At 39.1% G+C, this 20,486-nt stretch overlaps 1 protein-coding gene across 2 annotated transcripts in view; it reads right to left on the minus strand.

Moving 5' to 3' along the window:
• Nucleotides 1-4,090: 4,090 nt before the first annotated feature.
• Nucleotides 4,091-20,486, minus strand: part of scube2 (signal peptide, CUB domain and EGF like domain containing 2) — a 49,766-nt gene continuing 33,370 nt past the window's right edge. The window contains exons 15-23 of one of the 2 annotated variants that reach the window (XM_062977915.1): nt 20,125-20,280; nt 19,552-19,755; nt 15,847-16,017; nt 11,710-11,877; nt 10,939-11,100; nt 9,446-9,643; nt 8,180-8,332; nt 5,533-5,612; nt 4,091-4,378 (exon numbers count right to left, since the gene is read on the minus strand). In XM_062977915.1, coding sequence (XP_062833985.1) covers nt 4,226-4,378; nt 5,533-5,612; nt 8,180-8,332; nt 9,446-9,643; nt 10,939-11,100; nt 11,710-11,877; nt 15,847-16,017; nt 19,552-19,755; nt 20,125-20,280 — 1,445 coding nt within the window. In that variant the 3' untranslated portion in view covers nt 4,091-4,225. The remainder of the gene's footprint in view (nt 4,379-5,532; nt 5,613-8,179; nt 8,333-9,445; nt 9,644-10,938; nt 11,101-11,709; nt 11,878-15,846; nt 16,018-19,551; nt 19,756-20,124; nt 20,281-20,486) is intronic. The other variant, XM_062977946.1, reaches the window with a different exon arrangement.

Genomic DNA, 20,486 nt, shown 5'->3' on the forward strand with positions numbered 1-20,486 from the left:
CTTCAAAGATACCATCCATCCATCTTGCCCTTGGTCGGCCTCTCTTCCTTTTTCCTTCCATTTTCCCCGACATCATTATCTTCTCTAAGCTTTCCTGTCTTCTCATTATATGGACAAAGTACTTCATTTTTGCCTCTAATATCCTTCCCTCCAGTGAGCAGCCAGGCATTATTTCTTGGAATATGGACTGTTTTGATCATGGTCCAAGGCACTCTCAAGATTTTCCTCCAGCACCAGAGTTCAAAAGTGTCTATCTTCCTTCGCTCAGCCTTCCTTATGGTCCAGCTCTCGTATCCACAGGTTACTGCGGGGAATTCCATTGCTTTAACTATGCTGACCTTCGTTGCCAGTGTGATGTCTCTACTCTTCACTATTTTATCGAGATTGGTCATTGCTCTCCTCCCAAGAAGTAAACGTCTTCTGATTTCCTGGCTACAGTCTGAGTCTGCAATAATTTTTGAGGATCCCCAAATCTAGCACCTCTTTTTCAACAACATATGAGTTCCCCACCTGTCCATGATGCATAAACAGGGATAAAATGGCAAGAGTAACTGGTGCAATGTGAATTTGCCATCCACAAAGCAACATGTGACATTGATAATCCCTCACCATCATACACACAAAGACCGACAATGTGCTAATGGTAACCACTTGTGCTACTAGAATGCTTTATCCTTGAACTAGTTTAATGGATAGCATTTTTAAAAGCCCCAGAAGGCATTACATCCACACATGTGGTAAAAATACTATTACAAAATTTAAGCCTAAGTACATTTCACAGTAATTTCACTAGAATTCCCCCCTGCCCTTGACCCTTTGACTGCTGCCAACTCCTAGCCTCCCTTCTGAACACTGCTTCTAAAAGCAGGGAAAGGGATAAATATAGGTACTGTGTTGTCGAAGGCTTTCATGGCCGGGATCACAGGGTTGTTGTATGTCTTTCGGGCTGTGTGGCCATGTTCCAGAAGCATTCTCTCCTGACGTTTCGCCCACATCTATGGCAGGCATCCTCAGAGGTTGTGAGGTATGGATAAACTAAGTAAGGAAAGGAAAGAATATATATCTGTGTCCAAGGTGTGGCAAGAGTCCTTTGTCACTGGGAGCCAGCATTAATGTTTCAGTTAATCACCCTAATTAGCATTGGAGATGTTTTGTCCCTTGCCTGGGGGCATCCTTTGTTCAGTCAAGCCTTCATTGTGTTGGTTCCCATCTACTGTTTTGATTTTGGAGTTTTGTAATACTGGTAGCCAGATTTTGTTCATTTTCATGGTTTCTTCCTTTCTGTTAAAGTTGTCCACATGCTTGTGGATTTCAATGGCTTCTCTGTGTAGTCTGACATGATAGTTGTTGGAATGGTCCAGCATTTTTGTGTTCTCAAATAGTATCCTGTGTCCAGGCTGGTTCATCAAATGCTCTGCTATGGCTGATTTCTCTGGTTGAATTAGTCTGCAGTGCCTTTCATGTTCTTTGACTCTTGTTTGGGCGCTGCGTTTGGTGGTCCCTATGTAGACTTGTCCACAGCTGCATGGTATCCGGTAGACTCCTGCAGAAGAGAGAGGATCCCTCTTGTCCTTCGCTGACCGTAGCATTTGTTGGATTTTCTTCGTGGGTCTGTAGATAGTTTGTAGGTTGTGCTTCTTCATCAGCTTCCCTATGCGGTCAGTAGTTCCCTTGATGTATGGTAAGAACACCTTTCCTCTGGGTGGATCTTTGTCTTGACTCTCATGGCTTGTTCTTGGCCTTGCAGCTCTTCTGATGTCTGTGGTGGAGTATCCATTGGCCTGTAGAGCCCAGTTTAGGTGGTTGAGTTCACCTTGGAGGAGGTGAGGTTCGCAGATTCTTTGTGCACGGTCTGTCAGGGCTTTGATTGTGCTCCTTTTTTGACTTGGGTGATGGTTGGAGTTTTTATGAAGGTATCTATCTGTGTGTGTAGGTTTTCTGTAAACTGTGTGGCCCAATTGTTGATTGGGTTTGCGGATGACCAGAACATCTAGAAATGGCAGTTTTCCTTCCTTTTCTTTTTCCATGGTGAATTGGATGTTTGGGTGGATGCTGTTAAGATGGTCCAGGAACTTGCTGAGTTCTTCCTCTCCATGGCTCCAAATTGTGAAGGTGTCATCTACGTATCTGAACCAAACAGTTGGCTTTTTTGGTGCTGTTTCTCCAAAATCAAAACAGTAGATGGGAACCAACACAATGAAGGCTTGACTGAACAAAGGATGCCCCCAGGCAAGGGACAAAACATCTCCAATGCTAATTAGGGTGATTAACTGAAACATTAATGCTGGCTCCCAGTGACAAAGGACTCTTGCCACACCTTGGACACAGATATATATTCTTTCCTTTCCTTACTTAGTTTATCCATACCTCACAACCTCTGAGGATGCCTGCCATAGATGTGGGCGAAACGTCAGGAGAGAATGCTTCTGGAACATGGCCACACAGCCCGAAAGACATACAACAACCCAATATAGGTACTGTTTGCTAGTACAGTAATTGCCTTTTAGAACCAAAAGCCATGCCACATGCTGCCCTCTTGTGGCAAATCAAAAGTAATGCCAAGACCACTGTCAGGTTTACCCTAAAAGGCATCAAATCCCATCTAATCTTGAACCTGATTAGTAGTGAATGGGATACTGCCAGTGAATACCAAGTGCTGTAGGCTATTTTTCATAGGAAGAAACTAGCAAAACCAATCTAAGCATTTATCGTCTTTTTTGTGAGGCAAGAGTGACTTGAGACCAAGGACCAAGGCAGTGACATCTAACATCACAGCAAGCAAGAGTCCAAAAGTGGCAGGCTTAAAACCTGAAACCTCAAACCATGGCTGATAACAAATGAGAGACTCCCTCTCTTGGGCACACAGAAGACTGGGCAACTTGAAAGGCGCTGAACAGACTGTGCTCTGGCACCACGAGATGCAGAGCCAATCTTAGGAAATGAGACTACAAAGTGGAGTCCATGACATGCGACTGTGGAGAAGAGCAAACCACAGACCACCTACTACTATGCAGCCTGAGCCCTGTCACATGCACAATGGAGGACCTTCTTATAGCAACACCAGAGGCACTCCAAGTGGCCAGCTTCTGGTCAAAGGACATTTAGTATAATGCCAAGTTTGAAACTTTGTTTGTGTTTTTTTAAAAATACATAACTTTACTCTCAGTTCACTTCTGACACAATAAATAAATAAATAAATCCCTACCCACTTTGCCTTTCGAACAACTTTCTTAGACACCAAGAGTTGGAGGTTTGGGATAATGAAGGGATTTTTTTGTGTGTTAGGAAAGACTTGAGAAACTGCAAGTCACTTCTGGTGTGAGAGAATTGGCCATCTGCAAGGACGTTGCCCAGAGGACACCCGGATGTTTGATGTTTTACCATCCTTGTAGGAGGCTTCTCTCATGTCTCCACATGGGGAGCTGGAGCTGACAAAAGGAGCTCACCCACTCCCCCTGGATTTGAACCACTGACCTGTTGGTCAGCAGTTCTGCCAGTGCAAAGGTTTATCCCATTGCGCCATCAGGGGCTCCATCACGAAGGTGAAACTGGGGGATGTTCTTCCAGGCCCCATGAAAGCTGAGGCAGACTCCAAAACCAACATATGCCTGTTGTTGGTTTAGAAGGATGTCATATAGATTATGTTGTGGCCATAGGATAGGAATGGTATATGTTTAGGGCCAGAGCTCCTGAGAAGTAATGCAATGCTGCAGTTCATGTCTGGAAGACTTTGTAAAAGGTGGACTGGTGCTACTTTGGGGAGCAGGATGATGGATTAGAGGGCAACAAGTGTTTTACTATTCACTTCTGCTTGGTAAGGGATTCTGGAGAAAGGTGCTTTTTACACCACCTTTTATACACATGGTTACAATAGAATCCCATTCTTTCCCAACCTTTATTGCGTTGTTTACTGCAGGCACTGCTGCAACCCAATATCAATCCAATGATGCTCCTAGACTTGTAAGACAATTTTGAAGCAGTGCAACAAATGTATAGTCCTTGTCACATCCAGTCAGGGAATTCAACTTTCCAATTTTTCTGCAACAAACACTAATCCAGGAGATGATACAGTAACAGAAATGAAATAATATAATGAAATAATTATATTTTAATTAAAAAATGTACACACTGTATACAGTTAACTGGTCAGCTTCTGGAAAACTCTCCTATCATAAACAACTTCTGTACAGTTAAAATCTGAACGTTTTAAAAAATATAGTGTCCATTATTTGTAAGGCCGTAAGAATCTGGATACTTTAGAGCGCAATAACCGAATGAAAGATCTTGGAAACATTTCCCTGGATTCCTGTGCTGTGTACTTGAAGTAGTTTTGTGGATGTGCCAAGACGTCAAACAGTGCTTTTATCAGTTTCTTATCCTGAAATAGCAAGGTTGGTTTTAATTGTCATATAGTACACAGTCTGAGAAAACACTAATCCAAAAAGACAAAATTTAATATAGCTCCTGTTGAATACGGAGAAGGAAGGACTAAGAACCAGGTCACATCCTAAATTGGGATGTTTGCATAATCTAAGGGTGGAAAAACATAGCCCACAAAAAATCAGCAACCATGTTTTTGCAGTTTATCAGGCACTCCACACACAATGTTCTGCCTGCACATTATCACTTTTAAACCAAAATATGTCTCTCCCCCCATTCTTGAGCATTTTCAGACTTGACCATTTCCTCTTCAAACTGAGTGTAACATCCTATGTCCTGGCTCATTAAAAAAAACAACCCAGCAGTGCCTAAACATTTCCAGATTTGGATATTTCAATTCTTGGGGGCATATCTGGACTGATATTGCACCCAGAGGTGGAGGGGGCAAAAACTGTTATCATACCACCGGAATTTGCCAAACCTGGTAGAAGAATGCATAGGACTATCACAGAAATGTTAAGGGTGTGATCAGGTTACCCATACTACATCACTGCAGTCAAGACTGTCCTGCTTCCAGAAAGTGGAAGGAGAGGCAGTTGGACTTTCAAAGCAGTGTGTTGTACCATGGTGTCCACCAATTCACAGGCAGGAAGCATCTGCACCCTTTCTTATGCCAACACTGTATCTGATACAGAGCCAGACTTATCACTAGACAATAGGGGTTATTAATGTATAATTTAATTTCTGTCATTTCATTTTTCAAAAGCACCTCTTGGGTTTTTGCTTTCATTATCAACCAACACTCCTTAAGTCAGCATTACCAACAATTCAGGACTCCTTTCAGTGTACCAGAAAAGGCAATGGTGATTAGCAAAGCGTTGTTTCTCTTTTGGGAAATATACCTGTCTCTGTGCCTTAACCATACTTTTTACTTTCTGTTTTAACGTCTTTAAATGTTTACATCATTTTTTCTGGCAAAATATAGCACTTAAAGAAATAAATACCAATCTTGCTCACTATTCCTAGGTTTATCTCCCATTTCTGTGACAAGAACTAATTGCTCAATCCAAGGCAGTAGAAAAGAGCACTATTTATTTCTACAAACATCAATAATTGACAAATTTAATTCAACTATATGGATATATATTTTACCTTAAGGATCTCTTGGTGATTTTCTGATGCATACAATCTACCATCTCGAACTATATCTTCTATTAATTCCTGATAATCCTCTGTTTAGAAAGAGAAAATCATGACCACCTTTAGTTATTTAAAGAGAATACATATTTTCAAAATGGATACAAAAGATTCACAAGTGTACAATATGTACGTACAGTGAACCCTCCATGGATTCAATCAACCAAAATATTTTAACCCCCTCCCCAAAACATAAATCTTGATTTTGCTACTTTATAGAAGAGACACCATTTTACTACATCCTTGTATGTCATGGAATTTGAGCTTCCATATATTTTGGCATCCACAAGGGTCTTGGAACAAAACTCCAGCAGATACCTAGGGACTACTGAAAATTAATATATAATGACGTGTATAACTTAATTTCCAAATTAGTAGATTTTAAAAAATTATTGAAAGTTTTCAGACAAAAAGAAAAAAAATAAAAGAAAGTGGTGGGTGAAAATGAGTAAGGGTAAGTAGATAAAATGGGTGAAGTGAGAAAGGGGTAAGGTTATAAGGGGTGTGTAGGTAAAGGGGGTTGTTGGGTTTGTTTATTGACCTCCATTCTCTTTCATGGAAATTACAAATCCTTGTTAGTTAGTACATTTTCTTTGTCTCGTATCTCTCTTTCATCTTTTCTCTGCATGCTGATCAATTTCCCATGTATCATCCTAATTTCAAATCATCATCTTCTTTTTTTTCATGTCATAAAGTTTTTGACTGTTGTCCAGTCTGTTCTTTTCTTTAAAGCTCCCTGATTATATTTCAATTGTCGGGCTAAGTTGTCCATATTCATTATGTCTAATTTTTTCATAGCCATTCGTATGTTGATGGAGTTTCTCTCTGCTTCCATTTCTTTGCAAACACTAATCTTGTGGCAGTTACCAAATAATTAAATAGTATGTCTTTGTTTTTATCTAGGTCAAAGTCTGTCATCCCTAGGAGGAAGTATTTCGGTTTTATTTGAATTCTAATACTTATTATCTTCTGGATTTTTTCGCGGCTAATTTTCCAATAGTTGTTGGCCTTTTTACATGCCCCCCACATGTGGTAGAAGGATCTCACCTGTGTTTTGCATTTCCAACACTTATCTTGTATGTTTTTGTAGCATCTAGCCGATATCTGAGGGGTAACATAACACTGGTACATCATTTTGTACCAATTTTCTTTTAGATTGAATGCATAGGTATACTTTAATCTTTTGTTCCAACTTCTTTCCCATTTTTCCATTTTAATTGGGTCTCCTATGTTAGTGGCCACCAAATTAGTAGATTTTATATAGTCTTAAAATCATTCAAGAAAGGAACTCTGCTATCAAGACTGAGAGGGGGAAAAATCCATTCTGGAGTTTTAATAGGTCCACATCATAAATCATAAATAGCTTTAGAGAATTCTATAAACTCTGGCTTTGTGGTATACTTGAAACATTTTTTTCTACAAATATCCACTCATAATGTTAAAAATAGCCCCAAACACTCTTACCTTCCCTCTTTGATTTATTTGTATAATAAACAAAGTCTTTGTTTAAAAACATCTGCTATTTTTGTACAAAATGCATGTTTCCACAGATGTGTGTTTCCATGAAGGAAATGAGGCTAAATCCAGCCCCTCAAATTTGGAAGGAATCCTGTCTCCAGCAAAGAGATCAGAAAACCACTGACTACAGCAAAGCCAAAAGATTTAGCCCTTCAAGTCATACAGATTTCAAGCATTTGGAGTCCATCACGCCCCAACCAGACTTGTCTGCTGCTGGTTCCTAACCCAGGACAGTTCCTGTTTAGAGGCTGGGGAAGCTGCCAAGGAGATCACAAGAGGGAGACAACGGCCAAGGATTGTTTTTTTAGGGCCTTTGCCTGAAACACTGATTAGTCCCAAATTCAGTTTTGAAGTGTGAAGCTATTTATAAAAGATGAGAAAAGGCATTTCCTGAGATAGAAAAATAACAGGTTTGTCCTACATTAGAAGATACAAACAAAGCATAAACAAAACAAAACAAAAAAACCTCAACAGTATTGAGACTACAAAGTACCCAGATATGCCCATTTGTGTAAAATTATATTCTGGCAGGTAAAATGCAATAAGACTGGAGATGGCATGACTAAAAATGGGCATCCATGGCACCACAACCCCCTAAATACCTTTTCTTATAAAATACACAATCTTGTTGCTTAGATATGATTCTTGAATCATATGAGGAACGATATTCGGTCATAGTAAAGTCATTCCCATCATACTTTTCACCCAGTGGCAACCACTTGCCCATTCATGGGATGCTCATCAGAAGCACGTGCATTCAGCTATACTGACCAATCTAACAAGACTTATTTTAAGTCAAAAGATTTAATTCATTAATAACATGTCAGATCTTGTGATAGTCTGAATTAGAGGCTGGGATCCACCTTTTAAGATAAAATACAAGGCACAAGATTGAAAGTGTGCCTTGGAGATAGGAAATACTCTTTCAGGTGCACTAACAAATATGTTTAAAGGTAACACATCTGCATTATTCTTCATTGAGAAATCCCCCCAGTTTAGGTCTCTAAAATGTGGACTGTCAAAATCTAAATCACAAAAAAAAAGATGAAGCATGAAATTTCACATTTCAGTTTCATCTTCTTACCATCATATGTTACATAAGGGACCTGGAACCCTTTGGCACTGTTTCCTTCATTTGATTTGAACTGGATCCACAGTTTTTTAGATCGGGAAGTGAAAGCTATGGGGCGTTCGTAGGTCTGGCAGGTTTCATATGTGGTCACAGAATTTGAGGAAGCTGTATGAATATACAAAAGGCAGATATTAAGGTTTTCTTGTGAATATCACAATGCTTCTTTTTTCTCTATACAGACCTACCAATACCTTAACATTCTTTGTTCAAAGATCTCTTCTTGCTACCCAAATACTAAAACAAAATTATAATTTTTAAAAAACTGTAGATTGGGTTGCTGTGAGTTTTCTGGGCTGTATGGCCATGTTCCAGAAGCATTCTCTCCTAACGTTTTGCCGACATCTATGGCAGGCATCCTCCTCTGAGGATAACTCACAGCATGGAAAACGGAGTTGTGTGCTCTTGACTTTAAAAAGACCCACTCATGTGAAAAAGGAAGGCTTCAGGTCTTTTCATTAGACACATTGAGGCATAAGACTCCTTCTTGCTCAAGACTCCCCAAAAGGTCCCAGCTTTTTGTGCAGCAAGGTGAGTAAATCAGCTTATTGAAAGAAAAGACCGTTCACTGCCAAAGGAAATAAACTCAGCACTAGACTGCCATAGAATAAAAAGCAATCTCTGATCAAAGGATTTGAACATACAGTACTCCTTTGCTCAGTAAAGCAAGCTACCCAGGTATATAGCTGAAACAGGTTCTTAATACCCATTTTTCTCATACAGTATAATATATTGGCTAAGAAGAAAGATTATGAATTAGGAAGTACAATGCTTGCCTCTGTCAGAAACTCAGAAGGTGATTTTTAACGAAGCAAATCTCTCTCGTTCTCTGTTCATTTGCACAGGAATTCAAATCATATTGACCATACTTCACAGGGTTGTTATACGGATTAGAACTGAAAAATGCATGTGAAACTAAGAATTTTTTCTAACAGAGACTCAAAGTTGCCTTTAAAAGAACTTCCTCTCTTGAACATAATATGTCAAAATGTCGCCTCCTCAACCCCTAGAAGGCATTTAATATCATTTTATGCAAGTGACATGGTTCTTCAATGTGGATCCCAAATCTTGACAATTGCCCACTCCTGTTTTACAGTTGGATTCATAAAGACTGTAAAACAGACCAATGTGGAGGGGAGAGAGGTGGTAAGATTGACAGAGAGAGAAGACACACATATACCACATACAGAAATCCAGGTACACATTTTTATTTCAACTTACAACTTTTTCTCATCACTAGATAGTCTCCACATTCATCTTCTATAGGCAAAAATATTTCAGGAACTACAATCAGAATGCGGCGTTTGGGTGGTGGATTTATAGTCCAAGTACACTCAGTATTTGCAGGGTAATTTCCTGGATAGTTTGGGGATTCAATGTATCCAGTAAAATCTCCAAGTTCACCACCGCAGTGCCTGTCTGGAAAAAAGAGTAGGTGTTATCCATAGGGGAGAAGGGGGAAAACTAGGCAGGGCCATCAAAATGAACCAACACTATTAGGTCTAACAGCCTTGGCTCCATCAGGGAAATATGCACATGCCTTCTTCCTCAAACCATTAAGAATATGTGGTTTGGACAGATGATTCAAACTGAAGGAGTAAAATCCACATATAAGAATACATTTCTGGCTATGAAAACAAACGGTGACTTAAAATATTTATAAAATTAATAATTATCGAAAGATAGTTTTGTCGAATTAGCTGGAAAATTTTAAAAGCAGTGTCCCAGAGCAGAACAGGAGACAACAAAAGACAGGTAACACAGCAGCAACTAGTGTCTAGTAATCCTGACAAGTACAACCCAGCAGGACCTAACAAAGAACTCAAGCCCGGTTGCCAAGTGACCAAGAAAAGCACTCTTTAGCTTCTAAAAGAATTTTTTTTCCAAACCAGAACAGGACTTTTGATCACAAACCCATTCCTTTTATATAGATCATAGGTTGTTGTTGACCTGACCTGTTTGAAGAACAAAGATTACTCTCAAGTGGGTATCTGACTTCTAATGGGGGGAAAAGACAAATAGTATCTATCTTCGCTGCAGGAACGCTCATACAGTTTGACAGAAAGAGAATGCAAGACGTCAATTGAAAACCACTTAAAGAAAAGCACAGGACTCAGTGAAGTACAATGAAGTCATTTGCACCGTGTGTGTGCCATTTCAGCTAAAGCAGCAGGAATAACAGCAAGAGCAAAAGTTTCTTTTGAAACTGTGTGTTCAACAACGCTTTTGAATCAAAAATGCTCCCAGTCACAATAATACCATGTTTTATTCTGCCTGTTTCACAAAATATATATTGGAAAAATAATTAACTGCATGAGACATACAAAAAGATAATCACACAACAGCACACGTTTTGTATTATCATATGCAGCATGACAAGTAATCCTTCATCACACATCTTATGCCGTACTCATAAGATTTGCCAGTTTCATGTGGCAGAAACAGATGCTGACACGTGTCATTCCCCCATGTCAGTGCTGCTCTTTCCTGGGACAAGCGGTGTCACTGGGGAACTTCCTCATGTAACATTATCTACAAATGGGTCACCAAAACAGCCTGAGGCAGAAACATTTTGTGCTGCAAAATGTTTAAAAAAAAGACACTGCATGGAGGCCAAATTACATTCAATTCAGAAATTTTAAAGTCCATGTGCCTTCCATTCTCAGAATTTAGCAGCTGACACTATCACTTTCTTTTCTGCAAATATTATTTACCTTTGCAGTGTGTTATATTTGTTGATCCATCATAGTCAGTAGTTGTGTTTCCAGGACAAGAAATGCAGTAATTCTGTCCAAACTCAGGTTGATATGTGCCAACCAGACAGCGGATACATCGATGCGTAGTAGTGTTGTAGAAGTGACCAGGTGAACACTGCACTGTAGAAGAGGAGAAGCAAGCGGCATAGCAGGATATCTTTGGCATATTAGGACATCATTTACTTTAGGTTTCCACTAAAGGTGTGAATTCATCAGCAGCTTATTAGCTGCACAGAAAAATAAACATACCCATAGCCACATTATTATGTAGAATCACTGAATGCACACATTAGTTCTGTTGTGTGATATATTCATGTTTATCTACTACATAGAATTAATTTTCAGTTCATGTTTATGCGGTAAAGTAGAAACATGTACATTCGTGTGTGCATCTTCTCATTAGGAAGTGATGTCCACACAAGAAATATCTAATAGAAAAAATGGCCTCCACATAATAAATCTCTTAGATGAACTCTGTGGGTTCAACTGACTTGAACATACTCGTTCCAACCATTCCTTGCCCAACAAGAACTTTTGACCTAGAATGACCTCAATGCAATCGTGGACACACTGAAATCTGAATCGTGTCCCCATGGATGGGCCTGGATCCTTGACTGCAGGTATTTTAAGAGAAAAATAGCTCTATTACTGCTAAAAGGTGTTCTGCTGTCAAAAGAAATAAAGATGACTGCATGTGCTTCTGATGGGTTAAATTCACTTGGCTCTTACCTTTAGTTTCACAATCCTGGAACAAGGTTGCACTGGTACGTTTTGTCATCAAGCCTCCCCCACAAATGAAACAAGATGTGCGGCCTGCGTCTGGCTGATATGCTCCAAAGGGACAAGGAAGACAGGGCTTAAATCCATCAGAGGAATATTCCCCTGGTGAGCACAGTCCTGAGGGAGGAGGGAAATATACATCAGCATAAATTATGAAATGTATGGCGCTCCTACAAATGCACTGGAAACTTACTTGGTGGCAAGTCCCACCATCAAAAAGAAATAGGAAGAGAACTACAGACATTTCATTCATGTAAACAACTGAAACAAACCGAATTAAAAATAAGAATATCAATCTGAAGTTATGTGACTGGAACAGTACCCCAGGAGTTGTTCTTTGTATAGTAATGTTTTAGATTGTATATTGTCCATGACTATATTTTATATTGCTGCAGCCAACACTGAAATTGGGGGGGGGCTGCAAACTCTCTCCCCGCCAACTGAAAAAGTTGTCCACTGGGTCAAATATTTACCATTACACTAAATTGAAGATTATCTAGCTACTTCTTATAGTCATGTAGACATCTAATAGTTTTACAGTGCTTTGACACTACAAAATCCAAGTTACACGGTATATGTCTTCCCAATATTTCCATCTATCATATGTCCCTCCCATTATTTCCATTCAGCTTGTTTTCCCTGCTCAATCAGGGAAATAGTAATGGGCAATTCTATATCCTTAGTTGTTCTGAGTGCATATGTTAAAATTGGAAAAGAGCAGCATTGAGTTTATTATAGCTGCAATTAAGTATTATGCCTCCAATAAACTAAATTGATTACTACGCACCTTAAAGGTTGTGTTACCCTAGCAAAGAATTGCTGTTGGTTATCCAACATTTACTTCAGCAAGCCTTGTATTGCAACCCCACTCGTCCCATTCAAATAAATGGCATATGGATACAGCTTCCTTTATTTCTCCCCTTATAATAACAGAATCAAAGAGTCATGGGTCGTCAAGTGCAACCCTTAGCTCTATGCAAGACTACCTAAAGTATCCCCACCTTCTTTTTTATTATATATACCCTGTTTCCCCAAAAATAAGACAGTGTCTTATATTAAGTTTTGCTCCCAAAGTTGCGCTAGGTCTTATTTTCAGGGGATGTCTTATTTTTCCATGAAGATGAATTTACATTTATTGTTGAAGAAAAAATGAACATTTATTATATACTGTACATTAGTTGTCATCACAAACCAGCATAACCAGAATCCTATCAAGAATTTCTTGTTACTACCACTATTTCCATGTACAACAATCTATGATACGTATATTTACCGATCCCGCATGCTCTGGTGTTGTTTGGAGGGCATGCTTCCAAACAATAACTTTGCTAGGTCTTACTTTTGGGGGAGGCCTTATATTTAGCAATTCAGCAAAACCTATACTATTTCTTATTTTATGAGGATGTCTTATTTTCAGGGAAACAGGGTATATCATTTTCAAGGGTGCAGACTGTATTATGTACAACACATACATGCAAAATGAAATGCAGACCATATTTTAAATGTAGAAATAGTCCAACTAGATACCTGTCACTCAGTTTTTAATATCTTCTCCTCTGTTTCTGAACTGCTTTGGTACCTTTACTTTACAACAGGAACTGAATTATATGCATATATTTATTCCCTGAGATTCTTTATGTATATTTCTCTCTTCCAAATTTGCAACAAGCTGATTACAACAATAGGACAAGTGATTAAACTGTTCTGCAAGACACAGGATTATGTCTGCAGCTGTTTTGAGTAGACTGTGACGTTGTGTCCTTTTAAAGATCTGTTAAAACTGTTAGCTTTGGTTTATTGCTCCAATAAATCACCTCACTTAATGGCTGTTTTTGTGAGAGGGGTTCAATTGGCCTTGGCTTCATTTCAGGTTATTTAAGTTTGTAGCAAATAAGGCATTAACTGGTCATGATCAGGGATGAGGAATTTTGTTTACAGCTAATGAACTGAGTTTTATAGGGAGCTCCACCTTGGCTTATGAATAAAGAAATAATATGGACTTCTATGGACTTATTGCAACAACAAAAAAAATGGCATGCTAAATAAAGAATGAGTCCATAGGGCATAATGGTGTAAGTCTCACACAAATTCTGCTCCTGTAGCAGAAATCATGAAGTTACTTTTGCATTATTCTATATGTGACCGTGAGCAATGATTCTTTGATACAGAGCAATTTAATAAAAATAATCTAGTGGATATGCATTTCTCCACTGCCTGTAAAAACTAGCAGGCATAAACGATGCACCGTATCACTTGTTATTTGTGTTGTCAGCAAGCATAGCTTCCATGTCTTCCTCTTGGTGCAGTCTATCTTTCTAAGTTGACAGAGGAGCTGAATCCTACTCATGAAGGCCTAAAGCAGTGGTTCTCAACCTGTGGGTCCCCAGGTGTTTTGGCCTACAACTCCCAGAAATCCCAGCCAGTTTACCAGCTGTTAGGATTTCTGGGAGTTGAAGGCCAACACATCTGGCGACCCACAGGTTGATAACCACTGCTCTAGGCCTTCATGAGTAGGATTCAGCTCCTCTGTTGAGAACCACTGGCATAGATGCAAGAATCTATGTAGACATTTGGTTCTAAAATATAAAGGAGCCTCCGGTGGCCTAGGGGATAAAAGCCTTGTGACTTGAAGGTTGGGTTGCTGACCTGAAGGCTGCCAGGTTCGAATCCCACCCGGGGAGAACGCGGACGAGCTCCCTTTATCAGCTCCAGCTCCATGCAGGGACATGAGAGAAGCCTCCCATAAGGATGGTAAAACATCAAAACATCCAGGCGTCCCCTGGGCAACGTCCTTGCAGACGGCCAATTCTCTCACTCCAGAAGCAACTCAGGTTGCTCCTGACACGAAATATATATATATATAAAGAAGGGAAAACCTTTAACATCCTTCTTTCTTTCTTTCTTTCTTTTTTGCTGCTGTAATATAAATTTGACTAAAGAAAGCAATGAGAGAAGGTGAAGAAATAGGAAGAGTAAGGAAAGAATCTGATGGAATCCACTGATCAATCAGGGATCTGGTGCCTTGGCTGCATGGATGAACATGGCTTGACCTAGATAAGCTATGTGGCTTTTTGTTGTGGTTTGCTTTTGATTATTGAAATTTCTGCTTCAAAGAGTCTTATACTGTCTAAGTCCAGCAGCACTTTAATCTGATGAGGAAGTAACACACAGTGGCCAGTTTACAGTGTGGCACTTGGGCTATGATGTATATGATGTGTCTTTAACCACATCACTAAATCCATTCCTGTGTGAGCTGTATTTGTGTCTTGTAAATCCTTTTCATAAAAGAATAATTAGAGCATGCCTGGACTGCATTTAAAATAAAATTATACTTAACACAATATCTGCTGTTCCATAGTACTAGAAAATGATATCCAATGGCCTCTGTTCTTTCTCAATCACAATTTCTTGGAGGAGAGCTTGTTGTAGTGATGCTGCCAATTTTTGATGACACTGTCATAGAGTTTTCTTGGCAACTTTTATTCATAGGGGTGGTTGTTTTTGCCTTCCTCTGAAGCTGTTTGAATGTGACTTGACCAAAGTCACCTAGGATTTTCTATGACAGAGCAGGAATTCGAACCCTAGTCTTCAGAGTTGTAGTCCAATACTCAAGCCACTACATCACACTGCCTCTCTACATCACACTTGCCTTAGTTTTCCTTTACTTCCATTATACCCTAAAATGCAGCAAAAACTCAAAGCTAAATTCAATGAGATATAAGAACAACGCTGTAAAAAAAATATTATTTTGCTTCAGAGTGAACTTTGCCTCTGTGCAGATAAATATTCCACAGAATTACTGTGCAAAAAAACCATAATTTTCCCCATATGCTTGATCAAGACAACACTAAGAAGATGACAATTAGAATACAACTACTGTAAGCCTGCAAATTCAAGACGTTAGAGACAATCTAGATGAAAGAAAACATGGTAAAGCAACATGGAAGGATGTTATTGTCTACTTAACCTCTGGCATTGCCAAGTTTTTTGACGTTTGTGCTAATAGATACTTTCAGAATGTATGAAGGAGGTAGAGGCAACACCAATTCCTCTTTTCTCTTCCTCTGTAGGTTGCAACATCCTCACCTCCACATTCAGAAATATTGCGAGCTCCAGCTATTTTCTGGTTTCCCGGATTGTGAGGATTTGGACAAGGTTCGCAAGATATTTGACCTTCATTGTCTTGATAAGTTCCATTAGGACATAAAATGCAGCCTTCCTGTTCTCCATGATAATATGTTCCAACACTGCAGCTAGCTGATAACAGGAGACAAAACAGTCAATCACACTGTGTTAGTGGACATTTTCTATGTGGTGGGTGAATATTTTACAGTAGAAGCCTCCAATCTGCATGATGTGGCTTCTACTTCATAATGAAAGATATATCATCCCACTAAAGCAAGTAATGTTGTTTTCTTTGAACATACTTCAATTCAGGAAGAATGGTATAGGCCCACCATATGGGTTGCACACTATTGTAATCTACAAATAGTCAATTAATTCAGCATTCACTTACATAAGGAATTCGTTTCCAGAACTAGAAAGGACATACTGGGAAGTACGGAACTGTGCCCCATTAGGATTCCCTTTGAGAAAACTTGCTCATGTCATTTATCTTACAGCCACACTAGTAAGATTATCTAGTGACCCTAAATGGAAGAAGCCTTCTGGTTTCTCTGTGGAGAGTGATATTTACCAAAGAAAAATGCACCTTGTTCACCTGGGGTTTTCCTTCCACAAGACTTTGTTCCAGAGACTTTGATCATTACAAAACATAGCTATAGGTGAGTGGTCTAGACATGTATGTATAAATGTGTAAATGTCATCGCTAAGACATAATGCATAAGCTTTCCACCTAAAATATCTATTTGGCTACTGATATTTCAAGTTAAAATCCCTTAGGAAAAGCCTCTGCTTGAGACCTGCTGCAATTTATGTAATACTCAAACAATACTTGGCTAGCTCAACCAAGTTTTGTTTTGTTTTTCCATGGTAGGAATGACTTGAGAAACTGCAAGTCACTTCTGGTGTGAGAGAATTGGCTGTGTGCAAGGACGTTGCCAAGGGGACACCCTGATGCTTTGCCATCCGGTGGGAGGCTTCTCTCATGTTCCCGCATGGGAAGCTGGAGCTAGCAGATGGCAGCTCACCCCACTCCCTGGATTTGAACTGCCAACCTTTCAGTCAGCAGTCCTGCTGGCACAAGGGTTTAACCCATTGCACCACTGGGGGCTCCTCTATGGACTAATAAGAAGGTTTTATAGGTTCAGTCTCCTGAATTCAGATTCTGTTAAAGAAAAATACTCAAAAATTCTCCAAGGGACAGGAAGCTATTGGTTTAATGCAAACCAAAGGATACTGGAGATACTGATGAACCTTTCTTCTATGACTACACAAATCTTTGTAGCCATCGAATGGAATTGGAAATGGACCCTAAACTCTTATGGCTCTTATTTATAGTAATATTTGTCCTCATTTATCAAATTGAATGTGATATATTCCAGGTTATTGTATGTGAAATCATGTTATTTCACATCACACCAAGGGATGATCAGATATTCTCTATAGCTCCTTCCAAGTCTGTAAAGTAAACTATTGTCCTCCTACTTTCTGTTAAAGAGTTCCTGATCTTCAGTACATAGACAAGCCAAAATGTTCCCCATCTATTCAGAAACATTTAGGAAAGATATTTTTGGTTGTGTAACAGTATCCTATAGACAATATGACCAGGTCTCTTATGAGAGTGAAAGAGAAAGATTGTATGTGTGTTCACTGTCAAATTTCATGAAAGCAAGAGCAAGAGCACTGACCCTCCTTTGTAGAGGAAGCTCTAAATAAAAGTGTTAGGGCTCAAATTTTTCAGCACAAATATTTGGCTAAAAACAACATTAACAAGTTTACTAGTTTGGCAGCATAAAACACAAGTGTGTATCAGAGTACAATCAAGTGCCTGTTTTAAAAATAAAGTCCAAAGACTTGGAAATTGCAACACAACGGAGCCCACAAGTTTTCTTCATTTTTTTGCAACTGTTTGTTTTCCTTCAAATGAAGTCAAGAACCAATCACCTTCAACAGACTTCTCCTATAAGCACCATCATTGTCTGTCTTCAATGACCATTAAAATCCTTCTCTTAACTCACAGGTCAGGGAGTGAAAGCTTTTCTGATGCAAAAGAAGAATAGGGGGAGTGAAACACCCACGGGGAGCCAGGATTAGGAGTTATAAAGACATTTAAAGGTTCTTTCCTTCTATTCAACTTGTTCAGCCTTTGAGTTTTTGATGCTATGGGCAAATACTATAGTGTCTCAATGACTTAAGAAGGTGAACCCCATAAAAGAGGTTGTGATCCACAACTAACTATTCCCTTAAGAGCTATGCCCTGACTGCATCAGAAACACAAACACACACAAACCCCTGATAGAGGCTAGTTCCCAAGGAACCTCTCTATATTGTTTTTTGGTTTTGTGTTCTACTAGTTCACAGGCTGCACTCGTATGGGGAAATTATACGCATTAGGACTAAGGACTTAAGTCTATTACCCTGGAAGCAGCAGGTTGGCAGAACAGACAGCTATTTATCTTTGGTTTGGAAAATTTATTTTCCTCCTGGCACCTCTTTTAAGATCTTTCCATTAGAAAGGAAAGAAAGTTGTGAAGCTGTTGGGAATCAGCTAGAAAAGAACCACTGAAGACAAAGAACTCTATGTGTTTACTTTTTTTTGTCTTTTAAGAAAAATAAGATCAGGCCCACAGAGGAAGGTAATGTTCCTCTGCTTGTTGAAGGTTCACTTCAAACCACTTATAATACAATTATAGTGGAGGCACATTTATTTGTTCAAAGCCACATTTTAAATATATGCTTTTTTTTTTAATTTACACAAGCTAAAAGCACATACGATATAAAATGCTCCTTACAATGTGCCAAATAATATAATATTTTCTAAAACAAAAATAAAACCTAAAACAACAGCATCAAATATATTGTGAATTTAAAATCTGGGAAAGTCTTAGCCTGATGGGCATACATGGCAGATAACCTCAAAGAATCTATGAACTGTTCAGTTTCTTAATCCTGCTAGTTCTCTCTATAGCAGCAGTTCTCAATCTATGGGCCCCCAGTTGTTTTGGCCCAGAAATCCCAGAAAATTTACCAGCTGTTGGGATTTCTAGAAGTTGAAGGCCAAAACATCTGGGGACCCACAGTTTGAGAACCACTGCTCTATAGGCTTTGATTCAAATTGTACGTCAAGCATCACAATATTGTTGAGTTCCCTTCTTCATGGACTTGCTTCTAAATACTCATTATTTGCATTTGCTCCATTATATAGAGAGAAATGGGATAAACTCTTGAACGCTAAGGGTTATGAAAAACAGAAATGATGAGGAAAATACAATTACATATAAAGCAAACATTTGAAACAATGGAAGGGTTGATAGAACACAGCATAAGCACAAAAACAAGAGTTTTGACATCAGATATATAATCCTTATTCCCACAAGTAGGACAACTTGTTCTTCATGAAACTTTCACAGGCCCCTTCCACACTGCCCTATATGCCAGGATCTGATCCCAGATTATCTGCTTTAAACTGGATAATGAGAGTCTCCATTGCCAGATAATCTGAGATGAGAAGATAATCTGGGATCAGATCCTGGGATATAGGGGCGGTGTGGAAGGGACCTTACTGCTTTTGGTGAACACTTGGTTTTAATGGTATGTAAGCAGTACTGATTCTCTGTATGCAGGTTACAAATGCATCAAATCAATGCATGAGATAGCAATTGCACCTACCACATCTGTTTTCCATGTTCCTTTGACCAAGGCCACAGAGTTCCTGTGTATCAAAGACCCTGGGAGATTTTCTGACCACATCATGATCCACACCAGAAAGGCGAATGTGGAACTGCTCTTTGTTGATTACCTTCCGCAAGGTTCTGATCGCTTTACGGAGCCTCTTCTCAGTCCTTTTACGTGCACAGCTCAAGTTGCACATGTCTAGAAAGGTATAGGTGGTGGTAATCAGGAGCAGAAAGCACTAGGGTACAATATTACTGGGTTCAAAAGAGTCGTCAGTGCAATAAATGAGAATACACACTACATTAACTATGACAATGAATAGGAATGTTTCTGAGTTAATTTTCAAGAACACCCAAAGGTTACTAATAAAGAACTCAAACATCGAGCCACAGATATTTTTTGACTTTTGGAGAAAGGGATATTAAAGTTTCAAAACAGGAGATACTTTTGTTTGCTTGTTTTGCATGAAGATGAAAGTGAAAGATAGAAAAGTTCAATATCACACTGAAACAAGCTCTCTCAGAAGCAAAACTTTTCATTTGTATTCTGGGTTCATTTCCAACCAACCTGTCACCTCCTTTTGGTTTGTTTCAAGCTCAAAGTCTGCAGATATAAACATTTCTCTTGCTGCCTTCAATCTGCCATGATCTCCAAGAGTTTTCTTGCCAGAACTACATGTCAGGTTTACATAGTGGAAGTTCTCTATTATTGAAGTATGTTTCTCTGTGTGAACAAAATGAAAAGAAACAAGATCTTGGCGTCTATGTTGTTGGGCAGTTGTTAAAGCCTGATAAATGTTTCTGAGAAAATGTTTTCGGAGCTGTATGATTAATTCCAGATGCTAACAACTACAAGTAATTGCCCTGGCACAATCCGGTATGTGGGCATAGTTTCAATTATAGCTTCATAAACGTTCCAAGGAAGGACCT

Source organism: Anolis carolinensis, chromosome 1 (assembly GCF_035594765.1).
Source record: "Anolis carolinensis isolate JA03-04 chromosome 1, rAnoCar3.1.pri, whole genome shotgun sequence".
NCBI classification, from domain to species: domain Eukaryota; kingdom Metazoa; phylum Chordata; class Lepidosauria; order Squamata; family Dactyloidae; genus Anolis; species Anolis carolinensis.